This window comes from Micropterus salmoides, unplaced genomic scaffold, assembly GCF_014851395.1.
Source record: "Micropterus salmoides isolate LMB-PRFRI ecotype aquatic unplaced genomic scaffold, ASM1485139v1 Ms_hic_scaffold_10, whole genome shotgun sequence".
NCBI lineage: Eukaryota > Metazoa > Chordata > Actinopteri > Centrarchiformes > Centrarchidae > Micropterus > Micropterus salmoides.
Window position 1 is genome coordinate 31,460,865 of NW_024040041.1, and position 12,017 is coordinate 31,472,881.

The window sequence follows — 12,017 nt, forward strand, 5'->3', positions numbered from 1 at the left end:
ACTCAGCTGCCAGGCTTTTAACCAGAACAAAGAAATATGACCACATTACTCCTATTTTAGCTTCATTACACTGGCTCCCAGTGTGTTTTAGAATTGACTTTAAAATTCTATTGATCACTTTTAAAGCTCTTCATGGCCTCTCGCCTTGTTATATTTCTGAACTTTTAGTCCCATACACACCAGCACGTACCTTGAGATCCTCGGGCAGAGGTCTGTTGTCTGTTCCAGAGTCTCGACTGAAAACTAAAGGGGACAGAGCGTTTTCTGTCAGGGCCCCGAGGCTCTGGAACATCCTGCCCGAGGAAATCAGGTCGGCTGAGTCAGTGAACTCTTTTAAGTCCCTTCTTAAAACATATTTTTATAGGAGAGCCTTTGACTTTATTTTATCCCTTTTATTTTATTCTATTTTACTCATTTTATATTTATCTTAAATGTGTATTTTAGTCTTTTGAATGTCTATCAAGATACTGGAAGACGTTTCCTCCCTCATCCAAAGTTGGATGAGGGACGAAACGTCTTCCAGAATCTTCAACCAAGTCCAGTTGCCCTTGATTTTAACCTTCGTTGGATAGTCTTTTGAATGTTTTCTTGCTTTTATCTTGTATTGTTTTTGAAAGTTGTGCTACTCTGCCATCTTGCCAACCGTCCCAAAGCTCTTTTTTGTGCATCAAGGAGCAATCTCTGAGGTGCTGTCTTGGCGGAAGTCTTTTACTGATGGACTCTCCTCTTTATTTGATAGCTATTATTAAATACAGATGCAGCACCAATGTGTCCCTGAGAAAGACACTTAAACCCTAGTTGCTCTAGAGGCATGCCACCTCTGACATAAAAAGCAATTGTAAATTGCTTTGGAAAAAAAATGAAATGAATGATGTAAATGTAGAAATTATTCTGTGCCTCTGCGCAGTACATACAGACTAACCACAAACTGTGCGTGTGTTTGTTAAGACACCACAGAGAGTAGACCTGAGTAGGACGTTGCTTCAAGTGACGCTTTGGAGGAAAGAATGCCTCATGTCTCTAATAACAAATTTCCTCATTCCGCCTCTCCTCACATGATTGCGTCAGTCCATGCATCCCTGGTGGGCAGGACTAAGACACAAGGAAAAGACGAAAGTGAGGGAAACGTGGATGCAAGAAAGATAATTGAGAAGCACCCATTGACCGCTGCATGTGAAAGGAAGTGTTGACCCAGATTTACACTAGCCACACCAGGAGCCAGAACATTGTCTGTTGCTCCCAGAGGCTAAATCCTCATCAGTCGATGAACGATGGGTTCAGAGATTGCCCTCATGCAAACAAGTTGTGTCCATTAATGAATCATGCCGTCCAGAGATAAACATTTCTTGATTCCATGTGTCTTTGTCTCCCTTTGGAGTTTATAGAGTTTAAGCTTTTGGTCTGAGACACAGGGACAAACCTCATGTTTGGGCTGGTTTGTTGCTGCCATGTAAAAAGATGGTTTTGCTGTAAAGGAAAACCCCTGTTGATATTGCAGGTGTTTTTCGGTTTAGAGATATTCATCCATTATATTCTGTTGATCTCCACACCAACAGATGTAAAGAACATGGACTACATGTGCAATCTGAAGTATTAATTCATAATTAAAGGGAACAATTTATGTAATTAGGACTTGAGATCATGAAAAAAGCATAGCACTGTTTTGTTTCTCTTCTGATTACCTCAGTTCAGGCGTAAGCACGAGCACTCTGGTTGTGTCTCTGGGTCTCCAGAGTCTACAGGGATCAAACCCCAATCAAGTGTCTCGGACAGTATCACAGATCATCATTCATCCCAACTTTAACTCTGGAACTTTTGAAAACGACATCTGCCTCCTGAAGCTCTCCTCACCCGTGACTTTCACCACCTACATTCAGCCCGTCTGTCTGGCAGCCACAGGCAGCACCTTCTACAAGGGGACTGTCTCCTGGGCCACCGGCTGGGGCAATGTTGGATCTGGAGGTGAGACTCTCTCAAACACACACACACACACAGAGGCAGGGAGATACAGATGTGATACAGATCAGTGGCCTGTACTACGAGACGAGGTAAGGTGGACAGGTTTTAAAAAGAGGTTCTCTCATAGTTTTATGATGGATGTCAGATGATATTCAGGTTTTTTGTTGTAGATTTGTGATTATTTCTCCCCCGTAAATTCAACACTTTATCCTCAGAAAATATTCTTTTGGAAATTTTTCTCCAATCATTACCGCTCTCCCCTGGTTCCATTTTGTTGTTTAACGGACCTAATATGCAGTTGCACCTTTACATCTTAAATCCTATTATGAAACCTGACTTTTTTAAATCTGAGTAGGTTGAACTCTACGAAGGGTAGCACAGGCCCCAGTTATCACAAAGTTACACCTTTAGCTACCTGGAAAAGCCAGTTATCTTGCTTTATTGTACAGGCCACTGGTAGAGAAATTAAACAACATGGGAAAACGGAAAGTAGACGTCAAAATCATGACATGAATGCACTTATTAAGAATTGTTCACATCATTGTGTTAGAGTGCATACAGTATAACACCAGTATGCTTTATTAAAATACAATATCTTTGTTTCATTGACTTAGAAAGATGAAAACAAATCTCAGGGAATAAAGGATGAAGTGAAATATCCTTTTCATAAATCTTAGATCTCTAGAGTTATCTTTGATCAGGACATGTCGTTTAAGTCTCACATTAAACAAATTTCAAGGACCGCCTTTTTTCACCTGTGTAATATTGCAAAAATCAAGAACATCCTGTCTAAAAATGATGCAGAAAAACTAGTCCATGCATTTGTTACTTCTAGGCTGGATTACTGCAATTCCTTATTATCAGGCTGCTCGAAAAAGTCCATTAAGACTCTTCAGCTGATCCAGAATGCTGCAGCATGTGTTCTGACAGGAACCAGGAAAACAGATCACATTTCTCCTGTTTTAGCTTCTTTGCATTGGCTTCCTGTAAAATCCAGAATAGAATTTAAAATCCTTCTTCTCACCTACAAAGCTCTTAATGGTCAGGCACCATCTTATCTTAAAGAGCTCATAGTACCTTACTACCCCACCAGAGCACTGCGCTCCCAGAATGCAGGGTTACTTGTGGTTCCTAGAGTCTCCAAAGTAGACTAGGAGCCAGAGCGTTCAGCTATCAAGCTCCTCTCCTGTGGAACCAGGTTCCAGTTTGGGTTCAGGAGGCAGACACCATCTCCACATTTAAGAGTAGGCTTAAGACTTTCCTCTTTGATAAAGCTTATAGTTAGGGCTGGCTCAGTTGAAGTCCTGAAATATCCCTTAGTTATGTTACTGCTCGAGTGCCACTGGTACAATTATTAATAATCCTATTATTTCATTATCATTAATATTAGTAAAATGATCAATAACATTATTCATTTCCTGTCTGCACCACAACCGCTTTTACTGTATATGTATTTCTACAGCATGTGGTCGTTGTGTTCCATCACCCTCTCACCCTCTCTATCACTATCCAACGCTCTCTCTCTCTCTCTCTCTCTCTCTTTCTCTCTCTCTCTCAACCCCAACTGGTCGAGAACATGAGTCACGGTTCCATTCGAGGTCTCTCTACCTCCAAAAAGAGAGTCTTTTCTTGCCTCAAGTGTTAATAATAATATAAAGAGGACAGTCTTGACCTGCTCTATATGAAAAGTGAAATGAGATAACTTTTGTTTTTGCCGTTATATAAATTTAATTTGAAGTACTGGAAGTGTTTTGCAGTTTGGTGGGGGACCTGTTCTTTGGTTTAACAATAGAGTTACTCATTGTCCCTTTAATGTGCTAAGATATTGTAAAACTGCTGGCATGGTCCTTTAAGTTCAAGTAGTGAGAATGTCTGTTTGATCCACAGAGGAACACCTGGAAACTCTTGAGGTGTGCCACAGATCACTGATGTGTTTATTAAACTGCCCATTTTGTGTGAAACCATTTTAAAAGATGTGAACACTTGTTTATTAACCTGAATTTGTGTCTCTTCAGTGTCCCTTCCTTTCCCACAGAACCTAATGGAGGTGCAGCTGCCGGTTGTAGGAAACAGAGAGTGTACCTGTAACTACGGAGTGAGCTTGATCACAAACAACAAGATGTGCACCGGGTTCAGTGCTGGAGGAAAGGACATCTGTCAGGTGATCATTTTTACGCCTGTGTTTGTGTCAGATTTCACCTTCTGCAAAGATTCCTTCTCCTAAATGTTTCTCTCCTTTAAGGGGGATGGAGGAGGTCCGCTGGTGAGCAAGCAGGGCGGTCGCTGGATCCAGGCGGGAATCGTGACTTTTACCAGTAGTAAGGGCTGTGCCCAGCCTAATATCCCATCAGGCTACACCCGAGTGTCCCAGTATCAGTCCTGGATCAACAGCCAGATCACCAGCAACCAGCCAGGCTTCATCACCTTTACCTCCTCTGGGACTGACGGTGACCTCAGCATAAGCTGTCCTACCAACCCACCACCAGCAGCCCAAGGTAAGTGCCTACCATGTCCAGACTTTGATTTTTAACTCAACTTTAACTCTACATTTCGCCTTGGAAAGCTTAATATTAAATATTTTCTTCCTCTTCTAACAAACAGTTTCATATTCTGTTTCAGAATGTATTTGAAAGGAGAAGTGTTCATTTACGGTTGTACATAATGAATTTCATGGCAGCATCATGGTTGTTTATAAAACAATAATGTTAAATAATTGTGATCACAGGAGTACGACTCTTCATAAAGAGTAAACCTGACTTCATGTGTAAAATCAGTGGAGGGCCCCTTTAACTTCTGCTACTGTCTTGTTTTTGTGACATGAAGGCGTCATCAGGGACTGGAGCAATAACAGTAGTAGTATTCATAAAACTCATTAGTATTAGTAGTAATAAGATTAGCAGCACCAACAGACAGTCATTTCAGCCCGTCCTCACCAGAAAAATGTTCATGCAGCTTATTACAACCAATATTTACATTTATGTTAGCCTGTGACCTCTAGTGGTCATAAGATGTAACAAAAGAGGAAGACAGCTGACACATTTTGGTCATTGAAGGCTTTCGTGGTCATAATGAGTTCTAGGGGAATTGTGAAAATAACTGCAAACTCCTTTTCTGTTAGTGGAAATGATTCACCAGTCTGTTAGCTGAGAGAGGACAGGGTTTAAAGTCACTTATCAAAAATCTTTGTGTTTGAATGACTTTAGTAATAAAAATATTCACAAAATGTCCATCCATCCATCCATCGTCAACCGCTAATCCTGCGTACAGGGTCGCGGGGGGGCTGGAGCCTAACCCAGCTGACATTGGGCGAAAGGCGGGGTTCACCCTGGACAGGTCGCCAGTCAATCGCAGCATTCACAAAATGTATCCCATGTTAATATAGCATGACACATATTGAATTTACACATGAATTGCTGTTTTAAGTAAGTGAGTCTCCCTCACAACTAGCTGCTAAGTCAAAGTTTCACTGCTAACGTTTTACTTCTTGTCCATCTGTCATTTTGAAGATTTAAACATGTTGTTGATTAAAATAGTTTCATTATTGTTATTATTTGCTCACTCTGTGTCTTTATTGTCTCTCTCCTCAGTTTGTGGTCAGCCAACACTCAACACCAAGATTGTTGGAGGACAGGTGGCCTCTGCAGGCAGCTGGCCCTGGCAGGCAAGTCTGCAAACCTCTACAGGGTTCCACTTCTGTGGAGGAACCCTTATTAACAATGACTGGGTGATGACTGCTGCTCACTGCTGCGCAAGGTAAGCAGCGAGGGTAGGGTTGTGACAAAAAACAACATGCCATGCAGTCCGGTAAACAGCCTGTCTAAGGCAGTGGTTCCCACCCTGGGAACATTTCCAACTATCTTTGAATGATCCTATCATTCATCATCAAAATCTATGTTGTTTCAGTTTGTGATGAAGGGTAGTAAGCAGACAATGCTTCACTTTTTTGTCCCCAGCCAACACGGTTGAGAAGAACTGTTCTAAGATGCAGGATGAATGAAAAAGATTCACTTAAGCAAGAGTATTGGCTGCATTTTAGCCAGTCATACAACACAGCTCATCGCTCATGGCAAGTGTCACCACCATAAAAATGATGGTCCTGCCTAAAATCAACTACCTGTTTTTAATGTTACCCAACCCACCCTCTGCTGTCTAGTTGAAGTCACTGGACTCAGTTTAAAAACTCTTTTCATGTCTTTGCATTGTTTTGTGTTACTTCTGATTGCAGCACAGTCATAACCACGAGCACTCTAGTTGTGTCTCTGGGTCTCCAGAGTCTACAGGGATCAAACCCCAATAAAGCGTCTCGGACAGTGTCACAGATCATCATTCATCCCAACTATAACGCCACAATTCTGGAAAACGACATCTGCCTCCTGAAGCTCTCCTCACCGGTGGCTTTCACTTCCTACATCCAGCCCGTCTGTCTGGCAGCTCCAGGCAGCACCTACTACAAGGGGACTCTCTCCTGGGCCACCGGCTGGGGCAATGTTGGAACTGGAGGTGGGTCAGAAAGCACCTGGATTACATTTATTTTCAGAGACAGTATAACTATAATGGTGACAACAACTGTGTTTTCAGAATTTCCCATGTAAAAATGTAGTTCCTCATTTACCCAGGGGAGCAACCAAACCTTCCTGTAACTAACTGGCTGTAGAGATCCTTTCATCATAATCTGTCTGTGACATTAACAAACACACAGTTTTGTGAATAAGTTTATTCAAGGGGAAGATTGGGCGGCTGCGGCTCAGGAGGTAGAGCGGGTTGGTCGTTAATCGGAAGGTTGGCGGTTCAATCTCTGGCTCCCCCTGGTTGCGTGTCGAAGTGTCCTTGGGCAAGATACTGAACCCCGAATTGCCCTGGCGGCTGTTCCGCCAGTGTATGAATGAGTGTGACTGTTAGTTTCCGTTGGAGCACTTAGGCTCAGTGTATGACTGGTGAATGCAGATGTAGTTTAAAAGCGCTTTGAGTGGTCGAAAAGACTAGAAAGGCGCTATACAAGTACGGAGCATTTACATTTTTACATTAAAATTTTTTATAAGCGGTGAGTGGAGTAGGGCCAACATGGAGGACAGCTGACATCTTTCCCAACAGCTGCATGACAAAAAAGGCTGTCAAGACAGCATGCGGCGTAACACGCCAGAGCAGAGCTGTCAGAGCCCTCTCTAGGTGCATCTCAGGTCGTTTCCTCGCTTGAACCGGAAGTTGTTCTGCTCCGCCATCTCACAGACCGCCCCAAAGCTCTTATTTGTGCTCTGCGGAGCAGGGATCGATCTGTAAGGAGCCATTAATGAGGATTCATACAGCCTTTCGTGGAAGTCTTTATTAACTTTGGAAATCCGTTATGGATTTGACGCTGCTGCTGATGGGACTGATCTGATACATCACCACACTGCAGTTTCATAGCAGAGTAAAGACACACATTGAGAACAGATTAAACGCAAGTGTATGATTGCTAACTTTTCTATTTGATTTCTTTTATGATTCCCCGTCTAGTTAAAATCTGTGTTTATTGTAGGTCTGAACAACAAAAGGACCACAAACAACTTTCTTTATTAATCAGAAAGATTTCTCTTTTCTGTTATTTCCCCCATTAACTTCTATTATGCAGACAATTAAAGTCAGAGAGAGTCAGTCAGCAAAAAACACTATTTACATCCTTTATCATCATTTCCATTCAGTCACATGTAAAACTGACCATTCCTGAGCGTTTAGTCCAAATAGACAACAAAACAAGTAAGGAGTCAGAGTAAACAAGTCAATAAACTGCACTAAAGCTTGTTCAGCACTGCGTGTGTGCGTGAGGGATAAACCCACCAGCGATGGCCTTAGACGACGAAGCCTGTGTGGTATATAAAACTGTCCATTCTGTGTGAAACCATTTGAAACCACATTTCACCACTTGTGTTGTTTACTAAACTGAATTTGTGTCTCTTCAGTGCCCCTTCCATCCCCGGGTAACCTCATGGAGGTGCAGCTGCCGATTGTGGGTAACAGACAGTGTAGCTGTACCTTTGGACCGAGCATCATCACCAGCAACAAGATGTGCACCGGGTTCACTACTGGAGGGATGGACATCTGTCAGGTGATCATTTTTACGCCTGTGTTTGTGTCCAATTTCACATTTTGCAAAGATTCCTTCTCTAAGATGTTTCTTTTCTTAAAGGGGGATTCAGGAGGTCCGCTGATCAACAAACAGGGCGGTCGCTGGATCCAGGGGGGAATCACGAGTTTTACTGGTCGGGGCTGTGCCCAGCCTAATATCCCATCAGGCTACACCCGAGTGTCCCAGTATCAGTCCTGGATCAACAGCCAGATCACCAGCAACCAACCAGGCTACTACACCTACACGTCCACTGGGATTGACGGTGACCTCAACGTTACCTGTACACCACCATGAAGCTCACCCTAACGTAAGTGCCAGCCCTGTCCAGACTTTGAGTTTAGACATTTGGAAACCCCTTGGAAAGCTTTAAAATGTTTTTCTTTATCATGACCAAAATGCAGGACCACGACCATGAATTCAAGTTCACTGGTGAGTTCTGTGTGACAAAGTATTAGTCACATTGTATCTAACTACGTCAATCAGGACTTTATATATCTTGCTCTGTGTGTCTTTCTCACACACACACACACACACTTTACTTGCACCCACACATCTAAAAACCACAGCCTGAAGTCTAACCTCCAATTTGGTGACGACAGGTAGAGTGTATCCCTATTTTTGTTTCTAACCCCTTTGGCTTAAGCTTTGTTGGTCTACTCACACACACACACACACACACACACACACACACACACACACACACACACACACACACACACACAGCCACATTAACACGATGCTGATTGTTGTATGCTTTTGTTTTTCATAGATTAAATGATAGTGGTTTATTAGCTGAAGTCATCATTGATCTGTTCTAATACTCTTTATTCATAATTGTTACAAATTCAATAACTTTATTAATATCAGTCGGTCCTGTTAGGTAGCATAAGCGGTTGTGAATCAATGTCACTTGTTTTAGTGCAAGTTAAAGTAAAAACAGGTGCAGAGGAGAGGCAACAGCCAGACAACCCTAGAAGGATATATGGTTTTGCAGGTGGAGGCCACTGACAGTAGCTCTCTCCTTATCCTTCCTGACTTATTGCTCTCCAGTTTTGTGTTTTGCTAGTGTCCTTGTCACTACTGGTAGTATGAGGCGATACCTGCAGCCCGTTCAGCTCAATTGGCATTCGCTAGCGAACACTAGAATTCACAGGCCTGCCATTGGTTCCCTGTTCTCTTCACAGATGACGGCAGGTTCACACTGAGCACATGTGACAGACATGAAAAGCGAGGCGGTTTGTCAGGTTAACGATTGACATTAAATAATTAATTTGTTAATGGTAAAAGGTTGCTAAAACGGACGGATTTAGTCGGAGTACTGGCTATTTAATACTGACAACATATTGCTGCTGTTTTATGTATATTTGAGATCTTTATTGTAACGGCATACAGGTCACTTTACTTTGGTGTGTCTCTGCACCTCCTTGGTTTGAACATGGTTTAAATTGGTTGTTGCACCGGAGCTTTAAAGAATGATGATAGAGAATAATGAAGAACAGAATCTGTGTATTATACTTTTTGTCAACTGAAGAAAACCATGTAACCTTCAATGTCTGAGAACAGTGTTTTTACATCTCCCACAAGAGAGCTACAGCGCCGCATTGTATTGCACCAGTTTTTGACTGACTCCAGTGAGCTTTTTAGGACTCAGAGTTGCTGACTATTTTAGCAAAGATTTTTAAAGTTGGGTTCTCAACTAACCTAGACCTGAGCTTTTTTCTTAATCAACTCTTCTAAACTCTCACTACTGTTTCATTAGATCATTTTCCATTATTCAATAAATGCCTCATGGAACTACAGTGACTGCTGATCAGGAAAAGTTGCATAGTCTCACTTTAAAATGAGCACATTTCAAGGCCTTTCTGGAAATTTGCTTATTCACTTTTACTCATTCACAGGAGAGCTTGATGAGAAGGCAAAATTGTATATTGATCTTATAGCGCATTTGGAGAAACAACGAAAAAAAAAAAGAAAACACAACATTTTCGCTTCACAGAAAGTTGGACTTGAACACATCTGTCCTGTTTGTTTGTTCAGGGTGATCTGGCGGTGAGCAGAGCGGCTCTTGGTTCCAGGCAGCGGTGTTGTTAGTTGGAAACAACACCACCTTCCTGGCTCAGACACCAACACCACCAACACCACCAGCACCAGCACAGCTGACGGCAACATACCAACTACCAGCGGGGGCGCTCCTGCTCTCTCCCCCTTCTTCAAATTGCTCATCTTTGGATGGAAACTGCTTTCTCTCTAAAATGAAGGGTGTAATTTATGGGCGTAAAATCGATAAATTAATGAAAATGAATTGTTTAAGCAGCACCGAACAAATGTAGGTATATGTAGCCTGGCGTACCAACGTGTCAAGGTTTTTGAAGGATCCAGTTGTTACACAAAGACAAGATGATGATTTGTCATTTACCTAAAACTTCCCCTTCAAATAACTGAAAACAGGATGGTGTGTATTGATTACATTGCAGGTATATTAAACTCTTGCTGTCATGGAATTTCCTACAGTCGTTGACAAATGGATTTAAAAACTTAAGGAGCATATTTTAGAGGTCAGAGGAACACATGTCCATCATCTACCTATCTGAGCTAGTGTACCTTAATGTACAATTATATCTAAAGTGAACAAGCAGCTTTTGCTCTAAAAAATACTTAAACTGAACTTTACATTGATAATAATTTAGTTTGAAAGATAAATGTCAATATTAAGTCTTGTCAAGTTTTGCCGTGGCAACAACTGTCCTGTAGATGTGAAAGTGCTGAACTATTAACCCCTTTGATTTTTTTTATCACAGTAACCTGGTTTTTAATTAAGGGAAATCCTTTCTTTCGGCTTTGAGCACATGTATGAACTCAACTCATGCAGTCTAATCTAAATGTCCTGCAGTAAATCCTCATTCATGATGGTTATAATCTGTTTCTGTTGAAACTGTTTTAGAGATGTGCTGATTCAACTGTATGGTCATTCTGGAGGCTGAGGTTGTGTTTCTTAGCCACATGCATGTATCAAAATAAAACAAATTGAACATTTTTTGCAACATTTGCTGAAGCTAATATTTTCTATAAAATATCTTGAATATTGTTCTTGTTCAAACAAAAGTCACTAACTACAACATCTTTAATCTGTTGAATCTGTAGCTACGAGTCTCAAATGCTGTGTTGTTACTCATAGATGACTCAAAAAGTTCTGCACATGCTCACTTTTGCTCCACATTACTCAGTGAAATGTGGAGCGCCAAAAAGGTTCAACTGCAGACGCTTAGACCTCATTTCTCCTCCTCAGACCGGTTTCCTCAGGCCCCTCAGACTTGTTGTATGTACAGAAATGCATTTGAATGGTGAGTAGTGCAGTAGTGCATGCTTTATTTATGGATGATGTGTGACCTCTAGTGGGTGTAAGACGTAACAAAGGAGGAAATCAACTGACATTTTCCTGGTCATAATGATTTTTAGGGGGAATATTAAACTTTTCTGTAACTAAATGATTCGCAGTCTGTTAGCTGAGAGAGGAAAGGGTTAAAGGTGTGTCACTCATAAATGTTTGTGTTTTTACCAGTTTAGTAATAAATGTTGGGGATGATCTCAAATTTCAACCCATGTAAATAGCACATGTCAAACTAGCATGGGGCATATCCAGAGATGGAAAGAGTCCTAAAATATTGTACTTAAGTAAAACTACTGTTACACTGATGAATTTTTACTTAAGTACAAGTAAAGTTACTCTTATAATAATCTGTTCAAGTAAAAGTAAAAAGTACCTCCCTTAAAATGTACTCAGAGTAAAAGTTTCTTAGTTACTTAATAAACCTCCTAAAATAACTTATTTATACTGATTTAATATTTACAGGCCTTGTTATTATACTTAATTAAATCGCAGTCTTTTGCGATTTGAAGAAGGCACAAAGCCAGATATTAGTTCGTTTGACAGATCCTTTGCTAAAGCAATGGCGCA

General features: G+C 41.3%; 1 protein-coding gene across 4 annotated transcripts in view; it reads left to right on the forward strand.

Annotated features, from left to right (window-relative positions):
- LOC119896541 (transmembrane protease serine 9-like) overlaps positions 1 to 12,017 on the forward strand; it is a 154,865-nt gene that overhangs the window by 15,970 nt on the left and 126,878 nt on the right. For 3 of the 4 annotated variants that reach the window (XM_038710006.1, XM_038710007.1, XM_038710008.1), the window contains exon 8: positions 1,688 to 1,962. In XM_038710006.1, the coding sequence (XP_038565934.1) occupies positions 1,688 to 1,962 (275 nt within the window). Of the gene's footprint in view, positions 1 to 1,687; positions 1,963 to 3,974; positions 4,121 to 4,201; positions 4,455 to 12,017 lie in introns of all 4 variants that reach the window. The other variant, XM_038710010.1, reaches the window with a different exon arrangement.